The sequence below is a fragment of the Nycticebus coucang genome, chromosome 3 (assembly GCF_027406575.1).
Source record: "Nycticebus coucang isolate mNycCou1 chromosome 3, mNycCou1.pri, whole genome shotgun sequence".
NCBI lineage: Eukaryota > Metazoa > Chordata > Mammalia > Primates > Lorisidae > Nycticebus > Nycticebus coucang.
The window spans coordinates 59,436,173-59,461,223 of NC_069782.1; the positions used below are offsets into that span (position 1 = coordinate 59,436,173).

The window sequence follows — 25,051 nt, forward strand, 5'->3', positions numbered from 1 at the left end:
CCTACCTTGCTGGACGGCGGCGGCGGGACCAACAGGTGTGGCATACACGCCATAAGCTCAACAAGGGGAACCGCTCCTCGACCACCGCCTTCTTTCGGCCTTGGCGGGCCCATCTCCAACTCTCTCCCTTCGCGGCCATCGCCGGCCGCCTAGCCCTCCAGAGGCGGCGCTGGCCGGAAGTCCCGCCTCTCCCGCGCGCTCTGGACACCGCGACAGCCAAGCCGACCAATGAGCAGCGCGCCGTGGCGGACGCCGACCAATGGGCGCGCGCGCTGGGGGGGGCGTGTCCGGGCCGCGGGCCGGAGCGGGTCGTGCGCGCTGAGGAGGAGCCGCCGCCGCCGTCGCTGTCGCCGCCACCGCCGCCACCGCTACCGAGGCCGAGCGGAGCCGTTAGCGCCGCGCCGCCGCCGCCCGCCCTCCCGTCCCGGAGCAGCCCCGGGCCCGCCTGCCTACGTCCAGGTGAGGCGGGGGGCCTTCGGCGGCGCCCGAAGGGGTAGGCCGCGCAGGCCTGAGCTCGCCTCGCCGGGCCGCGGGCGCCTGCTGGCCTGCACCGGCCGAGGCCCAGGCCGCACCGGGCCGGGGGAGAGGACGCGCGCGGGACGCAGCGGACGGGTGGGGGCTGGCCGGTGTGGGCGCCGACGACAGGCCCTGGGCCGGATTCCTCGGGCGCCGCGAGGGACCGGCGATGGGGACACGGCGTGGGCACGCGCCTGGGGGCCAGGCTCTGCCTCCGGGGCCCCGGTAGCCTTGGAAGCCCAGGATTCGGGGGCGGGAGATCGGGGCCGGTGGTGGGGGAGTGCGGCGAGCGCTTTGAGCGCGCAGCGGTCACGGCCCATGGTTCCGCTCCCCTGGGAAATCCTACAGATTCTTTTGTGGTCGTTGTCAGAGGACTGCTACCGGTCTTAGGTCTTTTCAGAAGTGTGCAAACCCTTCAGTAGGTACGGGAGTCCCGAAAAAAAATATATCCTGTGTCTGTTTTTTGAGCGCCATTTCTAACAAAGCTGTTTGTGGGGCGTGGGACGTTAGGATTTGTAAAGTGTGTGTGTGTGTGTGTGTGTGTGTGTGTGTGTAACACAAACTGCACGCAACTGAACAATGGGGGATGTATGCTCTTCCTTTTTTTCCCGGTACCCTCTGCTGCTCTGCTTATTTAAAATGGGCCTTCGTCCCTACTGTGTGCTGGTGGGATGGAAAAGAAGTTCTACACAACTTCTGCACGGGCTGCTCATGGGGGGACTGAGTCCTTCTTACCAAAAAAAGTATTCATGTGGGATTCGGATGACCAATACTCCATAGTGGGGAGACGAGAGGAGGATCTGGCTAGAGAAGGGTTTCCCAACCTCAGCGCTGCTGACATTTGGGGGTCAGGTAATTCTTGGCTGTGGTAGACCGTCCTGTGCATTGTAGAAGGTTGAGCAGCATCCTTGCCTCTGCCTTCTAGATGCCAGCAGTATCTCTGGCCCCCACCACCTTGTGAGGATTAAAAATGTCTCCAGATATGGCCAGATGTCCCCTTGGGAGAGGGGCGTCTATCTCCCTTCCTCCGTCTCTCCCTTCACTCCTCCTCCTGCCCCCCACCCCCCCAAATGGGGGAACCACCACTGATTTTTCATCAAAAGTTCCTCCAGCTACAACCTGATTCCCTGGGAGATACTTCCAAAACCTTGAACAAGCTCAGCTGTGTTGAGCCATAGTTTTTTCATCTATAAAATGGGAAGGACAAGGGAGTGGGAAGCCCCCAGCATTATGCACTGTCCATGAATGGTAGGCACTGAATAAGTGATGTTAAAAATAATTGCCAGTAGTTATTGAGAATTTACTATATGCTTCGCATTTTTCTCCAGCCTTTGAAGTATATACTGTTATAATTTTCATTTTAGGGATAAAGAAATTGAGGCTTAGATAGGGTCTCTTGGTATGAGCAGTCTTATGTAGTAAAATGGTGGGGACAGAATTTGAACTTGGGCTCTCTGACTCAAAGCTCTTTGGTTTTGCTGCTCCTGTAATCACTAGGGTCTGAGGGTACCCCAAAAGGCTGTTTCAGGGAATTCCATTCAGTTGTCGTTGAATATGTTCTGTGTGCAGAGCTCTGTACTGGGATGTGATAAAATTCTGCAACCTCAAGGTCTGTGAAGAGGCCAAGATATATGAATGTCTTAAAATGTGGTAGGAGGGTGGCGCCTGTGGCTTAGCGGGTAGGGTGCCGGCCCCATATGCCGAGGGTGGCGGGTTCAAACCCAGCCCCGGCCAAACTGCAACAAAAAAATAGCCGGGCGTTGTGGCGGGCGCCTGTAGTCCCAGCTAGTTGGGAGGCCGAGTCAAGAGAATCGCCTAAGCCCAAGGATTTGGAGGTTGCTGTGAGCTGTGTGAAGCCACGGCACTCTACTGAGGGCGATAAGGTGAGACTCTGTCTCTACAAAAAAAAAAAATGTGGTAGGAAATAGCGTTTATGTTGAAGCACTGGATTTGAGGGGGCAGAATTTCAGTTTGGATTTGTTGAGTCTGAGGTCATGGGCAGCAAGTTGAAAATGAAAGAATTGTAATACTGTCTTCCTGATGCTGCCTTACTGCTTCTCACTCCTGCTTCCCTTCTCTGTTCTCTTTCCACACTCCAGCAAGAGATGTCTTTTATAAATGCAGATTTTATTGTGTCACTCTTGATTAAAAGCCTTTGGGCAGAAAAAAACCAATAAATTTTATTAACTCCTTTGGGTGGAGTAAAAGATGAAATCAGAAGCCCCCCTGACCCTCCCCACCCCTGCACACAGACTCCACCTGTTCTGTTCCACCTGGAGATCTGTTTCTCATGCTCCAAGGCTCTGCGCAGAGCTCGATCAACATTTGAGGTCTCCTGTGACTACCAACCTTCCTTCACCCCCATGAATTCCCCCTTCCCTCATTTGTGTTGCCATCCCATTCAGGTTATTGAATCAAATGCTGAATGGTGAGAAGAGCGCAGTGCTTGTCTTTCACCCCTAGGTGGCAGAAGTGAGGCAGCGAGGTGGACCCCCGGGCTATAGGTCAGGGGAAGACCAAAGGAAACCATCCTGTAGAAGGGAAGTGAGTCTTGCTTCCTCCTTTGAACAACTCTCCCTACTGCACTGTTGTGTCCTAGGCCCTGGGGAGGCGACAGTGTAGCCCGCCTGGTGAGTGCAGTGATAGTTATGCACATGCCAATGTGGAAGCCCAGGAAAGGGACTGTTCTTTAAGCCTGGGTGGGCACCGGAGATCTCAGAATGCTTCCTGGATGAGGGTAGGCAGAAGAGGTGGGAGGAGTTTGCTAGGCAAAAAAACAATAAGGAAGGGCCTTGTAGGATGTGGAGATAGCATGGGCAAAGGCGTGGATGTGGGAACATCTTAATTTGTTCAGAGAGGCACATGGGGTCTTTAGGGGTGAGAAGGGTGAAATGGATAGTGGCAGGAGTCCTAACATGTCTGCTGGGCAGAGGGCTGGGTGGGTACAGCTAGTGAGCAGTGTGAGCCCCCTGCTGCCTGGTCAACAGGCAGTCCCAGAGTATTGACCAGCTGGAGAAAAGACAGCAAGAACCATGTGAGAGGCTATTGCAGTCCTGAGGTGGCTCCAAAATGGCTGAACCCCTTTAGGATTGAGACTCAGAGTTCTTCTTTATTTTGTACACCCATTGCCTTACTGTGTGCCTGGCATGTAATTGACATTCTGTCTGTGCTAGGGGAAGGAAGGGTTAACAGAAAGCATGGAAATGACTGAATCCAGCTACCTGTCAAAGAGACATTTATGCCAGAGGAAGGCTTCACAGGAGAAGGAACAGGTGAAGACCTCAATGGTAAGACTGATGTCATTATGAACAGAAATGGGGAGACAGAAGGAAAAGGAATAATTTGGATGGAAAAGATGAAGCTGAGGGTTCTGGGCTTGAAATACTCATGTGGCATGGAGACCGCTTAGAAGTTGGTCTAGGCAAGAGGTAACAGGGATCAGGAGGAGGAGGATAACAGGTGGAAGAAGAGTTGGAGACAGATCTCAGATGTCAAACCGGTAGAACTTAGTACTTGATTAGGTACAAGGGATAAAGTGGTTCGGGGAACGGGTGGGATGTGTCATCAAATGAAGTAATTCATGGGGAGGAGGAGGTCTGGAGAAGAGGAGATGGTGGTGTTTATAACTGGAGAAGGAAGTCTGGAAGATACACACGTTCACCTTGGTTTTGTTCATGAAGTAGGACTAAGGAGACAGGTACTTCATACCAGGTGCTATGGAGCAGGGGACGACATCCCCACTGGAGGAAACCAAAGCTCTGAGAAAGGAAGTGACTTACCTGCCATAGTACTGTAGTGCAGGCTCCTCAGACTTTAGAGCTTGGGGGTGTTTCCCTTTGTGCCTTGTTACTTTGCACTTCAATGTGGGAGCCCTGGACTGGCCTTTGACCTTGAAAAGCCAGAAGGAAGCTAGTACTCTTTTCTCTTTCTTTTCTTTTTTTTTTAAAGTCTTACTTTGTCACCCTTGGTAGAGTGCCGGGGCATCATAGCTCACAGCAACCTTAAACTCCTAGGCTCAAGCTATTCTCTTGCCTTAGCTTCCCAAGTATGCTGGGACTACAGGCGCCCACCCACCACAACACCTGGCTATTTTTAGAGATGAGATCTTGCTCTGGCTCTGGCTGGTCTTGAACCTGTGAGCTCAGGCAATCCACCTGCCTTGACCTCCCAAGTGCTGGGATTACAGCAGAAGCCAGAACTCTTAGTAGGGCTGTAGAGCACTCAGACTGGGCCAGATGCTGGCCACCTCTGTCTTGTCTCTCCTCAAGGCTTCTTGGCCTCAACTGATAGGGAATTGTCTGTCACTCAGCTGGAGCTGCTCCAGCCATGTACCCTTCCACACCAGGGGCCATGGGCAGAGACCAGTTAGAGGCTCTGGGTCCACCTGACCCCTTGTCTTATGTGACAGTTATTATTGGGTCAGGTGGTGTTTTCAGTTCTTTTCTGGCACCAGAGTGTTTCCTGGATGACCTAAGCCTTTTGCCTCACAGACACAGAATTTTATATATGGAAAGGACCTTAGGTGGGAAGGGTCAAGATAGAGTCTGAAGATATATTTGACTGTTCTGGTTTTGCTCTACCTCAAGTAGTTAAGAAAGCCTCCTTCATTGCTAGAAAATGAGACCAATTCTCATATGTGCCTAATGAAAACCAGTCTCACTGCTTTTCATGTGTACTTCCTGTGTATATTTTTATGTCCTACATAAAGACACATCTCTCTGTATATGTGATAGGTGTGCTACAGATGTGAACAACGGCACTGATGTCACACAGACAAGCAGGATTGTTTAAAGTAGCATGATGGAGTTGAGAATCCTCAGTGATCATCCAAACAAGACTTCTCCCTGGTACTTCCAGTTTCTGGAAACATTTCCAAATCAGGAATCATTTTACTAAACTTGAAGTTTCTTTTTTTGCCCCTAAAATTGACTTTAATTCTTTAGGTTGGTGCTTACTGATGATCCTAAAAAAGTAAGGTACTGAATGTGTTACTAGGATGTCAGGACCATTTTCAACTGACCTTTAACATAAGAAAAATACACCAAACATACGTGATTCCAGGGCGAGTCTGAGAGCCATTCCTGCCCCCCACCTTACATTGTGAACGTTGGACTTGCCTACGGACCTTTAGATGACAGTGGTATAACCTTATTTCTCAAGGCTCTCACCATTGACATTGGTGGAAAGCAAGTAATTATAAGTTGGAGTTGTTATAGGAGGAATAAAGCTTTACTCCACTGTTGTGGAGGCACTGAGAACCAGAACAATCTATTGTCCTGAAGGAAGGTGACTTTAAAGATGAGCTGGGAGGTGAAGGAGGGGGTCACGTATGCCTTGCAAAGGGAGCAGCCATACTGTGAAGGCCTGTGGCATTTGGGGAAGAAGATGGGGAAGAAAAGGCGGTGAAGACTAAGGCTGAAGAACCAATTTCAGAAGACCCTGTGGTGGTTCACCCTAAGGAGACTGCTGTACAGCGATAAGACAAGGCCTGGTTTTGCCACTTATTTACAGGATATCTGAGCGTGAGCAATATAGCATGAGCTCTAAGCCTCAGTGGGCAGTGACAGTGCTGAAGGGAAAACCAGAGGGGCCAAGCGTGTTGATCTGGAGCAGTCTGGAGGCCTTCTACGTAGAGAAGAGCAAAGGCAGCTACAATTTGAGAGTCAGTGATAATTGATCAATGACAAGGCCTGTGGGGGTCAGAAGCTGGCTTGGCCCAGGATTGGTGATGCAGACTTGGAAAAGGTGGAGGGAAAGGCCCCAGAGAGCAGGGTGGGGTGTGGGGAGGGCATGGCCTGAAGTCACTGTGAAACTGCTTTGGGGTCTGTGGTTTCTTCACTGTTGCCAGTTGACCAAGAACTCAACCTGCAGAACACTGCTCAACCTTGACCAAATGTATCAGGAAGAGCCAGCATGATATGGAACAGAACAAAGAATTTGCATATAAAAAAATTCACTCTTTTTGGTCTAAACTTCTCTGAGTTTTGACACATGGATTGAGGTACATGATTACCAAGATATTATAGTTCAATCTCTCAAAAAAACGGAAATATTCCTTTATATAGCTACTGTGAGTCAACCCTTCCCCTTACATCCTACCCCTGGTGACCATAGACTGGAGGGTTTTACCTTTTCCAAAATGTTGTAGAATTAGAATCACACAGTATTCAGTTTCTTGAGTTTGTCTTCTTTCATGTAGCAAGAAGTACTTGAGGTTCACACAAGCAGTATGAATTGATGGTCCCTTATTCTTGCTGAGTAGTATTCACTGTATGATGTACTATAATCTATCTGTGAACAATTTGAAGAACATTGGATTTTAGGCAATTTTGGATAAAACTTATGTACACATTCGTATACAGGCTTTTGTGTAGATTTAAGTTTTCATTTCTACTGTGTCAATTCTAGGAGTAGGATTGCTGGGTCATATGCTAAAGGTATGTTTCACTATAAGAAAGTTCCGATCTATTTTCCAAAGTAGCTGAAACATTTTTTTTTTTTTTGAAAAGAGAGGCTCACTGTCTTGCCCCCAGTAGAGTGCTGTGGCGTCATAGCTCACAGTAACCTCAAACTCTTGAGCTCAAGTGATCCTCTTGCCTCAGCCTTCCAAGTAGCTAGGACTACAGGCACCCACCACAACACCTGGCTAATTTTAGAGACAGAGGTCTCGCTCTTTCTCAGGCTGGGCTTGAACTCCTGAGCTCAAGCAGTCCACCCACTTTGGCTTCCCAGAGTGCCGGGATTATAGGCATGAGCCACAGCGTCTGGCCAACTGAAACATTTTTACATTTCCACCAGGAATGTGTGAAAATTGTGGTTTTTCCACATCCCCATCAGTACTGGACATTGTTTTGTTGCTTGTTTTATTTTATTTTGTTTTGGCCTTTTTTTTTTTTGAGACAGTCTTACTTTGTCACCCTCAGTAGAGTGCTCTGGCGTCATAGCTCACAGCAATCTCAAACTTTTGGGCTCAAGTGATTTGTCTTGCCTCAGCCTCCCAAGTAGCTGGGACTACAGCTCCCACAATGCCCAGCTGTTTTTAGAGATGGGGTCTCTCTCTTGCTGAAGCTGGTCTCAAACCCATGAGCTCAGGCAATCCACCTGCTTCGGCCTCCCAGAGTGCTAGGATTACAGGCGTGAGCTACTGCACTTGGCCTGTTGTAGCAATTTTTTATAGATGGGTATTGGTATCTCAGTGTGGCTTTAATTTGCGTTTCCCTAAAGACCAGTGCTGTTTAACATATTTTCATGTGCTTATTTGCCATCCAAGTATCTTCTTTCAGGTAGTATCTGTTCAAATATTTTGCTATTTTTCAAATCAGGTTTTCTTACTGTTACATTTTAAGAACCTTAAAAAAAAATTCTGAATGTAAGTCTTTTACAAATATTTCCTCCAGCCTATAGGTTGGTTTTTTGTTTTTTTTGTTTTTTTTTTTTTTTTGAGACAAGAGTCTCACTTTGTCACCCTCAGTAGAGTGCTATGGCTTCACTTCTCACAGCAACCTCCAACTCCTGGGCTTAGGCGATTCTCTTGCCTCAGCCTCCGAGTAGCTGGGACCACAGGCACCTGCCATAATGCCCAAATACAGTCTATGGGTTTTAATTCTCTTAGCAGTGTCTTTTACAGAGCCAAAGTTTTAAATTTTGATGATATCCAGTTTTTCAATTTTTTTTTTTTTTAAATGTAGTGGGCTTTTGGTGTTGGTTCTAAGAAGTCTTTGCCTAGCCTAATGTCATAAAGCTTTTCTCCTAGAAGTTTTATATTTTTACATTTCAGAACTGAAATTGGCAATATTTTTTTTTTTTTTTTTGTCAAGAGCCAGATGGTAAATATTTTTGGCTTTGTGGGCCACGCAGTTGCTACTACTCAATTCAGTTATTGTAGCACAAAACCAGCTACAGATAATATATAAATAAATGAGAGTGGTTGTGTTCCAATAAAACTTTCTTTGTAAAAACAAGTAGTGGGCCAAAGTTGTCCCATGGGTAGTGTGCAGACCTCTGTTTTAGAAGGTCCACTTTTTACCCCACTCTGGATAACAGTGAGGTAACCATTATCTAGTCACCATCCATGGAGTAGGATGAGAGGAGAAGCAGAGAAGATGCCCAACTCCTAAAGTGAGCAAAAGGAAAGATAAAGAGAAAGAGACGTTTGAATCACATTTTGAGCAAACTTACATATATTTCAGTTTTTCAGAATTAACCCTTGTGCTTTGGGTTGGGCAGCAATAAATGTATTTATTCATTTGTTTCTGAATTAAGGATAAGGATCTCTTCTAAAATCTCCTGGCCACAAACAGCTTAGCAAATTCATGGAGTTTTTCATGATTAAGGCTCTTTAAAGCTGGCGGTCCTTCCATGCCTTCTAGTGAAAACTGGTATTTATTTTGCCATCTCCCATTAATGTATATGTAGATATGTCCAGTTTTGTACTTTTATAAGCCACAGCATGATGCATCCTTGGCACATGTTTACCTGCACTCTTGGGATTATTTCTGTAGAAAAGATTGCTATAGTTCTGAGTCAAAGGGTGGTGTTCATGTTAAATTTGGTAGGCACTGCCAACTTCTGCTCCAAAAAAGTTGTACCATCTCACATCAGATCTATGCTAGATGAGGCTGTTTCCCCCTTTATCTCGATGAAACTGGATTTTATTCCATCTGACTGGCAGAAAGTAGGACCTCGTTTTATTTTGCATTTTCCTGATTGTTCATGAAATTGAATTATCTTTCATGGGTTTATTAGCCATTTAAGTTGCCCTTACTAATTTGTAGAAGCTTTGAATCAAGTTTTTTCAACCTCAACTGTTTGGATGTTTTGGGCTGGATAACTTGTGGTTGTGGAGAATGTCCTGTGCCTTGCACACTGTTTGATATGCATCCCTAGCCTCTGTCCACTGAAGCCAGTGTACACCAATACCCCCAGTCTTGACAACCAAAATGTCTCTTTGTTGCTCAGTGTCCCCTGAATGGGCAGAGTGAGAACCACTGATGTCAATAATAGAATATGTAGCAAATTATTTTTCCCAGGCTGCCACTGCTTAGCTTTATTTATGATGCCTTTTACCATTACAGAAGTTTTAAATTTTATGAAGTTCGACTTAGAACATCTTCAAATAAGAAATTCTGGGAAATTGTACTAATTTTGCACATTATCTGAGATGAGTAGGAGGATATGGAACACCTAATGTTTCAACCAGGAAAAGAGAAACCAGACTTAATAATTCTTCTCTCGGTGTTGGTTCAGGGAGTAGGTAGGAATCTCTACACAAGAGGTGGGTTCATATTTTCATATAATTCCTGGCAATACTATTTTTAAAGAAGGCCAAAGGCTCATGACCATGGGCACTAGATTTTCTTTTCTTTCTTTTTTTTTTTTTTTTTATGAGACAAGAGTCTCACTTTGTCACCCTTGGTAGAGTGCTGTGGTGTCATAGCTCACAGCAACTTCAAACTCTTGGGTTCAAGTGATCCTCTTGCCTCAGTCTCCCAAGTAGCTGGGACTACAAGCACCCACCGCAACACCTGGCTATTTTTTAGAAATGGGTCTTGCTTTCGCTCAGGCTGGTCTGGAACTAGTGAGCTCAGGCAATACACCTGCCTTGGCCTCCCACATGCTGGAATTACAGGTGTGAGCCATTGCCCCCGGCCGCATGGGCACTAGATTTTCAAATATAACACAGACCTGAGCAACAGGAATCTGCAGAAGGATGTGGGCTGCCTGCCAAGACCTCCAGGTGGGTAGGCATCCAAAGGGGTGACTGCCTGTGTATTTAGAGGTGGAGATGTAGGCCCTCTTAGGTCAGGCAACAGCACATGGTACTTGTGAGCAAGTGTGGTATGAGGTGTGCTTCAGAAGAATAATCTTGGTGCTCTCAGCTACATGGATCCAGACTCTCTCCAAAGCCATCACTGGCTCTGATATTTGTCATTGAAAGTAAAGACTTAGACAACTACAAAAAGCATTTCAAAGGCTATAAGGTATGAAGGCCAAATTCTTCTACCTGGTAGAGAAATTCCAACCTCCTTCTGGCTCAGTCACTGTCTCTGGGAATAAATGGGTGCAGAGGGCCATTGCTTGCCTTCTCGGCAACAGAGGGTATGGGTGCTTAGCTCTGGACCTGGGGAGAATCAGAATTCTTTGGAAGGATCCTGGGAGACAACTCAGACACTATTTTATAGGATCTGAAATTATGGTGCTGGAATTGTTTGTAGATTTCTTTAAGCCGTTCTGGTGAATTTGATTGAACTTGGAGTTGTTCCATTTTACATTCACAGACTTTATTTTTTAGAGCAGATTTGGGTTTACAGAAAAATCGCAAAGAAAACATGATGAGTCCCTGTATACCCCTGCTCCAACACCTAAGTTCCTCTATTGTTAGTGTCTTGCATTAGCACGGTACATTTGTTATAATTGATGAATCAATATTGATATATTGTTATTAGCTGAAGTCTATAATTCACATGAGGGTTCACTCTGTTGTTCATTCTCTAAGTTTTGACAAACGTGTATTGTTCAGTATCAACCATAACAGTATCATACAGAATAGATTCATTGGCCTAAAGTTCCCTGTGTTCTACCATTTCTTACTTTCTTTCCCACCTCCCATCCCTGGCAACTGTTGATCTTTTTACTGTCTCTGTAGTTTTGCCTGTTCCAGAAGGAGGTCGTATAGTTGGCATCATAAAGTATATTGCCCTCCCAGACTATTGGCTTTCATTTAGCAATGTACATTTAAAGTTCCTTCATGTCTTTTTGTGGCATAATAGCCCTTTTTTTCTTGGAGTGGGGTCTCACTCTGTCACCTAGGCTGGAGTGCAATGGCCCAATCATAGCTCATTGCAACCTCACACTCTTCTGGGCTCAGGATATCCTCCTGCCTTAGCCTCCCAAGTATCTGGGAGTATGGGCCCATGCCATCACACCGGGCTAGTTTTTCTTTCTGTCTTCCTTTCTTTCTTTTTTTTATTGATAAGAGTCCCACCATGTTGTCCAGGTTGGTCTTGAACTCCTGGGCTCATGCGATCTTCCTGCTGCCTCCCAAAAAGTTCTGGGATTACAGGTGTGAGCCAACACACAAGCTATAGTTCATTTCTTTTTATCACTGAAAAATGTTCCACTGTAGGGATATATCTACCATACAAATGGAGTTTGTTTATCCATCCAGCCATTGGAGGTCATCCTGGTTCTTCCAAGTCTTAGAATAAAGCCTCTATAGGGCGGCGCCTGTGTCTCAGTGAGTAGGGCGCCGGCCCCCTATGCCGAGGGTGGCGGGTTCAAACCCAGCCCCGGCCAAACTGCAACAAAAAAAAAAAAAAAATAGCCGGGCGTTGTGGTGGGCGCCTGTAGTCCCAGCTGCTCGGGAGGCTGAGGCAAGAGAATCGGCGTAAGCCCAAGAGTTAGAGGTTGCTGTGAGCCGTGTGACGCCACGGCACTCTACCCAAGGGTGGTACAGTGAAAACTCTGTCTCTACAAAAAAAAAAAAAAGAAAAAGAAAAAAGAATAAAGCCTCTATAAATGTCCATGTACAGATTTTTGTTTGGTCATAAGTTGAATGTGTAGTATAGAAAAGAAAAATTTCTAAGTGCAAATACAGTCATTAGTTTTGCCTTCATATACTGCAGTGTTAACATTTGGAATTTATTCAGTTTTTTTCTTTGCAGATTTTTGGAAAATACAATGTCTAATGGTTATGAAGACCACATGGCTGAAGACTGCAGGGGTGACATCGGGAGAACAAATTTAATCGTTAACTACCTCCCTCAGAACATGACCCAGGATGAGTTACGAAGTCTGTTCAGCAGCATTGGTGAAGTTGAATCTGCAAAACTTATTCGGGATAAAGTAGCAGGTAAAGGAGCAGAGCCATTCCTATAAAGCAAGTACTGGTGGCTGTCCTGTTAGGCACTGGTTCCTTTGCATTGAGTACCCTGAGGCCAGCCCTTCCTTGTGTTTGGGCCACATTGTCATGCCATCAACATGAACTTCTGCACCACACTTAAGTTTGAACTTTCAGGGGTGGGGGGGGGTGGGGGCAGGAGCTGGGCCACTGAAAGCCCCGTTCTGCTCCCTCATAGTATGACTTCTATGCCTCTGTGTCCCTATCCATAAAGTGGGGATGGTGACTCCCATATCCTGATGACCCCTATCTCGTAGGTGTTTTCAGAAGGCTTGTGACCTGTTAAGGCCCTCCTATAGGGTGGCCTCTGTTCTGAGAATGTGGCTTCAAGGACTCTGGAGAAAAATATAGGGAAGCCAGGTAAAGTTCAAACTTAAGTGTGGTGCAGAAGTTCATGTTGATGGCATGACAATGTGGCCCAAACACAAGTGCCTGTAGTCCTAGCACTTGGGGACACTGAGGTGGGAGGATTGCTTGAGACCAGGAGTTCAAGACCAACCCAAGCAACATAACGAGACCCCGTCTCTACAAAAAATAAGAAAAACTAGCCAGGTATGGTGGTGCCTACCTGTAATCCCAGCTACTTAGGAGGCCGAGGCAGGAGGATCACTTGAGTCAGAGGCTGCAGTGAACTGTGATTAAACCACTGCACTCCAGCCTGGACAGCAGGGTGAGATCCAATCTCAAAAAGAAACAAATGGGGCTCAGCACCTGTAGCTCATTGGTTACAGGGCCAGCCACATACAATGGAGCTGGAGGGTTTGAACCCAGCCCGGGCCTGCCAAACAACAATGACTTAAGAGAATCACTTAAGCCCAGGAGTTGGAGGTTGCTGTGAGCTGTGTGAGGCCATGACACTCTACCAAGGGCAATATAGTGAAACTCTGTCTCAAAAAAAAAAAAAAAAGAAAAGAAAAGAAAAATGAGGAGCTCTCCTCCAACCCCCTCCTCCTCCTCCTCTCTCTCCTCCTCCCTCTTTTTTTCCTTTTCCTCCTCACCCTCCTCAGCAAGGAAGAGGCATTCTGTTCAGGGAGGCTCTTGCTATCACCCTGGTGTGTTAGGACCATGGTTTCCTATACTGAAAACTAATTTAAAAGTTAGAAACTATTTTTTTTTGGAGACAGACTCTCAAGTTGTCGCCCTAGGTAGAGTGCTATGGCATCACAGCTCACAGCAACCTCAAACTCTTGGGCTTCAGCATTTCTCTTGCCTCTGCCTCCCAAGGAGCTGGGACTACAGGCACCCATCACAACGCCCAGCTATTTTTTGTTGCAGTTGTCATTGTTGTTCTAGCGGGCCTCGGCCAGGTTTGAGCCCTCCAGCCTCAGTGTGTGTGGCTGGCGCCCTACCCACTGAGCTACCAGGGCCACCCAGAAACATTTTTTTATTATGGAAAATTTCAAGTGTACTTGAACATAGGATGATATATTGAACCTGATGTACCCATTGTCCTACTTCGTCAGCCTTCATCATTTTTGTTGTAACATTAAGATGCCTGACCCTGGGATGACCCTATACATCCCCATCTAACACACCAAGGTTACAGCTCATCAGATGTGGACACTGAACAAAAACCTTTTCCTCTTCTAGCTCTGAGAGTCTACGATTTCATAAATGTCTTCTAAATGTGGGCTTTAGATAATATACAAACTTAAACAGCTTTAGAGTTTAGCCGGGCGTTGTGGTGGGCGCTTGTAGTCCCAGCTACTAGGGAGGCTGAGGCAAAAGAATCGCTTAAGCCCAGGAGTTGGAGGTTGCTGTGAGCTGTGTGAGGCCACGGCACTCTACCGACGGCCATAAAGTGAGACTCTGTCTCTACAAAAAAAAAAACAGCTTTAGAGTATTCTAGAAGCCACCATCTCTCTTTTCCAGGAGACTGTCCTGAGTAAGAGAGTCCTATTCAAAGGGGTTCTAAAATTCTCCTGTGCTGCTGGCAACTATTGCCTTTTTCCTCTTCAGTTCTGGTGGAAGGGAATTTTCAGCCCCATTGATACTCCTAAGCATTGAAGCCTGACTCAGCACACATTCTCGTTACTTTGTGAGCATTCTCACAGTACCTGGCTTCTTTGTCTTAATCATTTGCAGTGGTTTTCAAAGGAATGTGAGCTCTGCTAATAGGAACACCTAGATTGGGCGGCGCCTGTGGCTCAGTGAGCAGGGCGCCGGCCCCATATACCGAGGGTGGTGGGTTCAAACCCAGCCCCGGCCAAACTGCAACAAAAAAATAGCCGGGCGTTGTGGCAGGCGCTTGTAGTCCCAGCTACTCGGGAGGCTGAGGAGGGAGAATCGCCTGAGCCCAGGAGTTAGAGGTTGCTGTGAGCTGTGTGACGCCACGGCACTCTACTGAGAGCGATAAAGTGAAACCCTGTCTCTACAAAAAAAAAAAAAAAAGGAACACCTAGAGTTGGCGAGATGAATCTAGAGAGAACTGTTTTTTGGTTTTTGGTTTTTGAGACAGAATCTCACCTGTGAAGCTAGTGAATGATGCCCCATGATTATATCAATGTACACAGCTATGATTTAACAAAAAAAAAAAAGAATCTCACTATGTTGCCCTCAGCAGTGTGCTGTGATGTCATAGCTCACAGCAACCTCTTAACTCTTGGGCTTAAGCAATTCTCTTTTTTTAATTATTATTATTAAATCATAGCTGTGTACATTAATGCAATCGTGGGGTACACTGTGCTGGTTTTAAATACAATTTGAAATATCTTCGTCAAACTGGTTAATGTAGCCTTCACGGCATTTTCTTAGTTCTTGTGTTAAGACATTTATAGTCTGGGGCGGCACCCGTGGCTCAGTGGGTAGGGCGCCGGTCCCATATGCCGGAGGTGGCGGGTTCAAACCCAGCCCTGGCCAAATTAAAAAAAAAAAAAAAAAAAAGACATTTATAGTCTGCATTTAAGAGAACTGGTTTTGAGAAGGCAACAAAAGGCATAATTTGGAACTTACTTTAGCGTTATCTTAGGGCAATAGTTGAAGCTGTGGAGTCCGTGGCCTGGGCTCACATTTTAGCTGGCATCTTGCTTGTTCTCTAAATTGAATAAATGGAGCTTTAGGAAAAACATCGTGCCCATCCCACTGCCGGCTTGTGGAAACTTCTTTGCTGACTGGTCCTGCCCAGGTCCTTACATCTCACTGCCTCTTCATCTTTTTTTTTTTTTGTAGAGACAGAGTCTCACTTTATGGCCCTCGGTAGAGTGCCATGGCATCACACAGCTCACAGCAACCTCCAACTCCTGGGCTTAAGATTCTCTTGCCTCAGCCTCCTGGGTAGCTGGGACTACAGGCGCCTGCCACAACGCCCAGCTATTTTTTGGTTGCAGTTAGCCGGGGCCGGGTTTGAACTCGCCACCCTCAGTATATGGGGCCGGCGCCTTGCCAACTGAGCCACAGGCGCCGCCCTGCCTCTTCATCTTGTTGTCACATTGCTCTGACAAAACCTTGGCTAGGTACTGTCTTTCAGCTAGAGCCCAAGCTGTCCACCCCAGTAAGAGAGCCTCTCACAAAGCACCCTGGTGAATCTGATTCCCAACCTCACTCACATTGTAACACAGGATGTTCCTGTCCTCCACAATTACCATTTCAGTGTGTTTTCCCTTCTCAGGCTGAGAACTGTCTCCTCCTTCACAGTAGGACTAACAGCACCTCCATGTCTGCCCCAGACCCTCCCTCCCTCTCCCAGATTCTCAGGAACCTAAAGCTCTATAGGTGTTCACTATTCCTAGGTCTCTCCAGGGTTGCCCTGTGAGTGTCCAAATGTGCTCTGGTCTCTACTGTCTTGACAGGAATCCTTTCTAGACTCCTAACTCCCTTCAGCTGAGTTTCTGCAGCACTGCTGACAGGTTAGGACTAGGTGCTGCCCTAGACACTATAGGGTGGTGAGCAGCATCCCCAGTCTCCACCCGTGGCATCCCAGTAGCACCTTCTGAGTTGTGAAGCCCAAAAAGTGTCTCCAGATGCTGCCACATGTCCTGGGGGAGGCAGAATCTCCCCACAGTTCTGCATGTAGTCTTCCCTCCACAGACCGTCACATTCCCTGTCTTTTCCTCTTTCAGAAGCATCCTTTTCCACTGCCTTTCAGGATCTGCTACCTTGGCTCTCTTTCTACCCCTGAGGCTACACTGTTGTTCTTATAGCTCTTTCACAGCCTTAAGCTCAAGTCACCCTTAGGATTATTCCACTGCCTTCTTCTTCAGAAGCCTGCACTGAAGGTAGGCAGATTCCGCCCCAGGGCTGCAGGTGCCCTCTGCTGGCCACCTCTCTTTCAGTCAGAAAGCTCTCGTGAGCTCCTGGTTCTTCAGCTCCTTAAATTCAGTGTGTTCCAAACTGATACTAACTCTCCTGCCAGCTGGCTACTTGTTTCCAGTGTCCCCACCTTAATGTATACCACCGCTGTACACTCAGTGGCTCTGGTCAGAAATCCAAAAGTGTCCCTGGCCCTTGTCCTCCTGGGTGTCTCTTCTGTACAGCTCTTTCTTCCATTTCTCCAGCCTCCATCTTAGACCAAGACACCACCTCCTTTGGCTTCTTCGTCACTTTGGCCTCGAAGTGCTCCCTATGCTCCTGACTGTTCTCCTTGCTGCAGCAAAGGTGCCTCTTTAACAGTCCACCTGTGACCCTGCCCCTCCTCTTCTCCAAAACCCTTTAGGTCCAGACCACGCTGGCTTGAAGAGGCCTTCGCTGGCCTGAGCATTAGATACTCCTGCACTGTGGGTTCCTATAGCAACCAGGCAGCCCTACACTAGGGGGTTTCCCTGAGGTTAGAACTTCCTTGTCCAGAGTGTTGCTGTAGTTCCTGGGGTGGGAACCTTGTTGACCCCCATAGCCCTGGACACAGCCAGTCAGCATTTGCTGAGTGAATGGGGCTGGAATTGAGGGAGGGTACAGATTAGCATGAACGTTCTTTCACTCAGAAAATGTTTATTACATTTCAGCCACGGGCTGGGCACTGGTAACAGGAAGGAGAGACGTGGTGGCTGGGAGGAAGGGACTGTCCCAAGTGTTGACCTCAGGATTCAGAAGCTTTCTGACTGTCCCAGGGCTGGGCTCTGTGTTGGGAAACCTGGCATTGGCTATTGGCTGTTCTATCCACAAGCACTAGTAAGGGTCCTACTGCAGCATCCAGCTGTGCTTCTTGACACCTTCCTGGGCAGCCCTGCCTTACTCTTCACCCCCACGGTGGCCAGTGTGGCCTACAGGCATCAAAATGAGTTTGCTACTAGGTTCCAGCCTCCAACTTGGCTTTTGTCTTGCCGACCTCTGACTGGGATAAAGCTGCACACCCCTGTCTGTGGGTACCTGTCCCCCTCATCCCACCTGCAGTGTTCCCCCACCCCACTCTCATGTTCTCATGATTCCCTGAACCCTGTTCCTCCTGTAGGCGCCCTTCCATATTTGTCAATCTAACCACCTTTTTTCCTAATATGAGTCATTTTTCTTCCTCACAGAAAATGTCTGAGCACAAGACAAGCAGAAAAAAAGATCTTAATTTGCCTCATAATCCCACTTCTGTTAGTTTTTGGGTACATGTCCTTTCAGACATTTTTCTTTACACGTTGACAGCCACAGACAATCATCTACTTTTGCAAAATGGCTTTTCTCTTGCCCCCCAAACGGTGCACTAAACTTTTCTTCCTGTATCTGTTTTCTTTTTTTTTCAGTTTTTGGCTGAGGTTGGGTTGGAACCCACCACCTCCAGAATGTGGGGCCGGCGCACTACTCCTTGAGCCACAGGCACCACCCTTCTTCCTGTATCTGAACACTTTTCCTTGTGACTGAACTTTCTGCTAGCCCATTAATGTAATGATGGCATACATAGTATTCTTGTTTCCATTTTCATATTTATAAGCACCACTGGGATAAACATCCTGGTACAAACCTTTGCTCACTGGTTATCTCCCTATAAAACTGCTTGGATATGAAACAGCAAGTGAGGAGAGCTGATCTTCTTTTTTTTTTTGCAGTTTTTGGCCAGGGCTGGGTTTGAACCCACCACCTCCGGCATTTGGGGCCAGTGCCCTACTCCTTTGAGCCACAGGCACCACCCAAAGAGAGAGCTGACCTTCTAAAGGCTCTCTCATCCCCGTCGCCAATTCACCCTCTGGGGATGTCCAATTTAACACTCCTCTCTGCTCAGCCCTGTTAGTTTTTCACCTTTGCCGGCATGATGAGGGACAAATGGCATCCAATTGTGGTATTTATATTTCTAGTGAAGTTCAGTATTGTTTTCATCTATTTACTGGCTTCTTATACCTTTGTCTGTTACCCATTTTCTTTCTTTTGGGGCCTTTGCTCTTTCTTACTGCCTACTTAATTCACACACACCCCTGTAGTCTCTGTCTCTTGGCAAAGCCTTCTTGTGAGCCTATAGACTTTTTTCTTTTTTTTTTTTAGAGACAGAGTCTTATTTTATTGCCCTCAGTAGAGTGCTGTAGCATCACAGCTCACAGCAACCTCCAACTCCTGGGCTTAGGTGATTCTCTTGCCTCAGCCTCCCGAGTAGCTGGGACTATAGGTGCCCGCCACAACACCCGACTATTTTTTGCTACAGTTTGGCCAGGGCCGGGTTTGAACCTGCCACCCTCGGTATATGGGGCCCTACCCACTGAGCCACAGGCACCACCCAAACCCCACAGACTGTTGAGGAAAGAACTCACGTTCTGCCCCTTCAAGTCGCAGAGGAGGTATCTTGTCCACAGGTGCCCAGCCCCCTCAGCCATGCACCTCATCATTCAAGGCTGTTCCAGCACCGAGAAGCACTAAGAGGTTAAAACATTATGTTTGGCAACAGAAGACTGAATGCCAAGGAGTTCTTTCCAGTCTTAACTCTTATCTATACAGAGAGAGAAATATATTGGGAGATGCAGGAGCACTGGTCAGCGTTTGCCCTGGGAGGGCGCCCAATGGGACCTTTGTGGTGCTGCCCACAGAGGCAGCTTTCCAGGACTGCAGCTTTCCAGGACTGCAGCTTTCCAGGACTGCAGCTCTCAAAGTGCCACCCCCTGACCACTAGCAGCATCTCTTAGACAAGTGCAAGTTCCAGGCCCCATCCATACCCATGCATCAGCCACTCAGAGTATTCGACCACCTGCACTTTAACTTTCTTAGAGGGTGATGCTGATGCCAGCAAGTCAGAGAGCCAAAGGCCAGAAGGCGTGGGGGCTCTTCCTGCAGTTCCAGGAAGTAAGAGCTGGGGGGAGGGCTCTGGGGTATCACTAGCTCTGGGACCTAGGCTCTCTGTATCCCATATCACTTCCTCATTCCATGCCTGCGCCCTCTCCACCCCATCTCCCATCCCAGGGGCCCAGATAACCCCATAGCCCTGACTCTAGGCAGGCTCAAAGGAGCCTGTGCAGGAGCCATGCCTTCCCCAGCCCTCCAGCCTCCCTCTCCCAGGAATGATATCCTATCTCCCTAGAAGGGGGAGAGCAGCTCTAACAGGATGGCTACCTCTAGTGAGCAGGAGAAACATCTTAAAGGAACTTGGAATGGAGATTTCTACACCTGCCTGACATCCTGGGTCCCAGACTGCAAAGGGACTTAGGGAACCATGCCGTCCCTCAGGTGCCCCTGGCGCCAGCAGCTTATGGAGAGACAATAACTTGGTGGCCTGGAGTAGGCCTCTCCATAACCCCTCCCAGAGTCACAGGAGCTTGAAAACCTCCAACTTAACCACCCTCCATCCCCCTCCTTGCCCTGCTCTGATTGAATCAGCTGGAAGTGTGGCCTGAGCACTGATAGCTTTAGAAAGGTACCTCAGTGACTAACGAGCAAGGAGGTTGAGAAGGTAGGTCTGTAGTAGAGGTGAGTGTGGGACTGGGTGGTCAGTGCTGGGTAAAGCACTTCCAGTCTGCAGTCTCTCTGGTGTGTCAGAAGCAGGGTATCTTTGTTCTTTCCCTGCCTTCCCTACCACTACCACTAGGAGCCCACCATTCTGGGGTAAGCAGGCTCAAAATGCAGCAAGACCGGGCGGCGCCTGTGGTTCAAGGAGTAGGGTGCCGGTCCCATATGCCGGAGGTGGCAAGTTCAAACCCAGCCCTGGCCAAAAACCAAAAAAAAAAAAAAAAAGATGCAGCAAGACCTGTGAGGGGTGTGGAGAGATTCCCTCCCCACCCAGGCCTAATACCAAAGGCCCTGACCTCCATAGGGAGCTGCCTCCCATCATGCCATTTGCAGTCCCCTCGGCAGCCCCAATCTGCTGCCCTGCCCCATGCACACTGCTGTGGCCTCCCACCTGGACTAGCTGAGGGTGGCTCCTGGGCTTCACACTGTCTGGCCCACTGCTGCCCACTGTATCTCCCATGGCCACCTCCCAGGCACTTCTCCTGGGCTTGATGCACTCAGCTGTACTGGCTATCTCTCCTTTCTTGGAACGTACTGTCGTCATCACCTTTGTCATCTCTGCTTCAGAAACTTGGCACTGATCCTTCTGTTTGGATTGCTCACATCTAGCTGTATAATGGTCCTGGTTCAAATATCTCCTCCACCAAGGGCTCTCCTAGCCCCCTATCTGATGTGGGCCTGTCCTGCCAGCCCCTTCACAGCACAGCGGAGATTGTTCTCATATACCCGTGCATGGCCTTGGTTTCAAGGATGTGCACATTAGTTTCTGGCTGGCTCATTGTCTCACTTACCTATGGGCCTGAGCCAGCAGCCATCCTCTGTCTTGAACACCATCAATCCCCAGCTGGGCATGAGGCCTGACACGTCATGGGTGCTCATTTAATATGTCAGCACGTGGAGGAAGACAGAGAAGGACTGGGACCAGGGGAGGAGGCAGTGGCCTCCTGAAGATGTGTGCTTTCCTCAGTGATGTTGTTTGCCAAGGAAGAATGCGTGGGGGAGATGAGGGCCAAAGGTGGGACCTCAAGAACCATTAGTTTTGATGGAAAGGGCCTGAAGAGAGACATTTAGGGAGATAGAGCCTGGTACTTTCACTTGCTGGAGGCTGGAGCATCCCAAGGGGATTGATAGTACCCAGTGGTACTGACATGTAGTGAAGTGATCCTCGGGGCAGAGACCATCCTGGGGGACAAGCTAGGGCCACCAAATTGGGAGGCGAGGAAGCAGGAATATGGGGCCTGGCAGAGACAGTGTTTCTGTGCCAAGAGGAGCCAGGTATGGCTGAAGACACAGGCCTGGAGCATGAGTCCTTGCAGTATCTGACTTGAGGGGCCCTGAGGACAGATGGCTTCTGCCTAGTGAAGAGCAGGTGCAGGGCATGAGGAGACCTAGCCTATCTGGAACCATGGTGGGGATCCATTTTGCACACTTAAATTTAAGTCTGGACCTGAAGCTTCCAGCCTGTCCTTGGTAGTTTTCTGAACTATGATCCTGACTTAGGTTGGATGGCCCTGGCCAGGAAGTGGTCTTCTGCCCAGCCCCTCAGCTTCTCATTTTTCTGGGGCTCCAGAGGCAAGGCTCTCAAACCTGTGGAGTTTTGTTAGAAATATGGGACTAGTAGGGCACAGAGGCTCACACCTGTAATCCTAGCACTCTGGGAGGCTGAGGCAGTTGGATTGCTTGAGCTTAGGAGTTCAAGATCAGCCTGAACAACAGAAAGACCTTGTCTCCACTAAAAATACAAAAACTAGCTGGGTGTTTTTGGTGGACTCCTGTGGTCCCAGCTACTAGGAAGGCTGAGACAAGAGAATCACTTGAGCCCAAGAATTTGAGGTTGCTGTGAGCTGTGATGTCACGACATTCTACCGAGGGCGACAAAATGAGACTGTCTTAAAAAAAGAAAGAAAAATAATCTAGAGGGTTAGATTTTGGTTTTGTTTCTCTGAAAAGAGTGGCCTCTTTTACAGAATTGCAAATAATTTTCTGTAACTGCTATGCCCTAAGAAGGGGAGCGTAACTCTTCAAGGCCACTCCTTAAATGTCAGCTGCACATACGTCCTAACTTTCTCCATTAATGGCAGCGTGGAATGGGAGGGATAACTTCGCAGCAGAGAAACCGGCTGGTTCAACCACCTTGGTCTGATGATCAAGGTCAACCTCAGCAGTGGTAAGTCATATTGATGGCCTGTGCCCTCAGTATGATGTGATGAGAAGGGGCACTTCACCTCTGTGGTCTTCCTCCCCAGACCTGTAACCCTACTCCAGGGGGCCAGTTCATTGTCCCTCAGATTGGAGGGCCAGACTATAGTTTAAAAAAAAAAAAAAACTATGAACAAATTCCTATGCACACTGCACATATCTTACTTTGAAGTAGAAAAACAAAACAGGAACAAATACAATCACACTACCTTGTGTGGCCCGCAGGCCGCAGTTTGAGGACCTCTGTGGGCCTACTCTAACTATGAGAAAGACACCAGACAAATCCGACCTGAGGAGAGTCTGCAGAACACCCAACAAGCCCTTTTCAAAACTATCGAGGTCATGTCATGAAAAACAATAAACTCATGGCCAGGAGGAGCTCAACGAAATGTCTTACGGGGTCCTGGGCCAGAAAAGGACGTTAGAGAAAAACAAGGAAATCCCATAAAATGTAGACTTCATTAGTTAATAATAGTGTGTGAAGCTTGTGCTTATAGTCCCACCTACTTGGGAGGTTGAGTTGAGAGAATCGCTTGAGCCCAGGAGTTTAAATTGAGCCTTGGCAATATAGCAAGACCCTTCCACTCAAAAAATAAAAATAAAAAGTAATAATAGTGTATCAGGATTTGGGTAGTTGGTTATAGCCAATAAACCATACTAATGTCAATGTTACTAATGGGAAACGGGGTGGGGGTGTATATGAGATGATAATTGTATTATCCTGTAGTTTTTGTATAAATCTGAAACTATCCTAAAAATAGCTTATTGAAAAAAAGTGGCAAAACATAAATTAGGGATAAGAAATTTGCAAAACTGGAGTAGGCTCTCCACTAAGTTCATGGTCCTGTTGTCAGTGAGGTGGGTCTGTGTTCTGCTGGCTGCTGGCTGTCTGCCTCCAGGCGTCCACTTGCGGTTCCTTTTCAACCTCCTCTGGCCAGGGGAATAGAGTAGTGCTAGGCAAGGGCAGGGCTCCTGTCTTACGGCAGGTGTGGATAATTTGGGAGGATGGAAATCGAGGTTTTCCTAAGCCTCTTCGGTTCTCTACCTTAGAGTGTTTGACCATATGTTTTCTGGGCACCTTCCCCTGCCATGCCATGTCCCTCCCAGGGTGTCCAGTGGGTGGTGGCTCCTGCCTGTAACTTGGTGTTCATTAACTAGAAGAGCTCGTGTTTCTGCATCCACAGTGACTCCCCACACTGGAACTGTTGGCACTGTTACTGCAAAGTCTGCTGTTGGGAGGGGCTCTGGAGACCTGGCCATCCTGTGAAGCTGGGACAAGGGCTGCCTGGCCAGGCAAAGGATTCTCTTAGTCCAGGCATTTCCTTGGGCTTCCTGCCTTCTTTTGCCCCACAGCTCAGCTAGGCTGGCCTCAGATTTGGAAAAGTAAATGGAGCCTAGCTGGGTGGTGCCAGCAAGCTTTTCCACTCTGGAGAGGGAAGTGGCATAGAAACGGGGGACAGGCTTGGCACCCGTAGCACAATGGTTATGACACCAGCCACATATACCAAGGCTGGCAGGTTTGAACCCAGCCCGGGCCAGCTAAACAACAATGACAACTGCAACAAGAAAAAATCTGGGCGTTGTGGCAGGCGCCTGTAGTCCCAGCTACTTGGGAGGCTGAGGCAAAAGAATCGCTTAAGCCCAAGAGTTTGAGGTTGCTGTGAGCTGTGACGCTACGGCACTCTACTGAGGGCGACATAGTGAGATAGTGTCTCAAGAAAAAAAAGAAATGGGACACAAGACAACTGGTCAGCCACTGCTGTGGTCCTCCTCTTCCTCACCACCCAAGCCCCTCGGAGAGATCAGCATCCATGGAACTAATCATTAGTGTTCTGAAAGGTGCAGTCACTAACACAGTTTTCTTTTTAAATGAGCCTTTTCTTGTTTGTATGTTTAAAAGTAACCTCTGTTCATTGTAGAAAATGTAGTAGTATTGTCATAGAAAGTAAGGAAGCTTGCCAGTACCTCTGTCCTCGTTTCCTGGAGGTGTGATGTGTGTCTGCCTGACCCAGCCTTTCGCCCCTAGGCTGACACGGTCCTGCTTGACCTCCCGGTCCCTCTCACTCACGGGCAGTCAGTTTATCGAGGTCCTCATGTTCTCCCACACAGGACACAGCTTGGGCTATGGCTTTGTGAACTACGTGACTGCAAAGGACGCGGAGAGAGCAATCAACACACTGAACGGCCTGAGGCTCCAGTCCAAAACCATTAAGGTAAAGAGACCTCATCACCTTACCCGTTCCTGTCCCAGGCAGGAGCCTGTGGTGAGCACTACTGATGCTACTCAGGGGACCAGTTGCTCTCAGGGACCTCCTGCCAGATGTGGGCTTGGTAGCTCACAGCCTCCTCACTCAACCCTACCAGTAAAGGGTCACGTGAAGGGATTGGCCCAGGGTGTCCTCAGGTGTGTGGGCTCATAAGGTGCCTGCTCCATAGGCCTCCCCTAAGACAGCCTTGCCTTGGGTGCAGCTCCTTCCTCACGCCAATGTCCAGCTAGCTCTGTTCTGCCGCTGGTTCCTGGCTGGTGGCTGCAGCACCACCTTCCCACCCTGCCCAGTGATCCCTTCCTCACATCACAGAGAGCTGTAACCC

At 48.1% G+C, this 25,051-nt stretch overlaps 1 protein-coding gene across 1 annotated transcript in view; it reads left to right on the forward strand.

Annotated features, from left to right (window-relative positions):
• The first annotated feature begins 303 nt into the window (after positions 1–303).
• The window catches only part of ELAVL1 (ELAV like RNA binding protein 1), a 45,452-nt gene continuing 20,704 nt past the window's right edge, over positions 304–25,051 (forward strand). Inside the window, exons 1-3 of the mRNA XM_053582590.1 lie at positions 304–459; positions 12,180–12,367; positions 24,569–24,672. Of these exons, the coding sequence (XP_053438565.1) occupies positions 12,196–12,367; positions 24,569–24,672 (276 nt within the window). The 5' untranslated portion in view covers positions 304–459; positions 12,180–12,195. The remainder of the gene's footprint in view (positions 460–12,179; positions 12,368–24,568; positions 24,673–25,051) is intronic.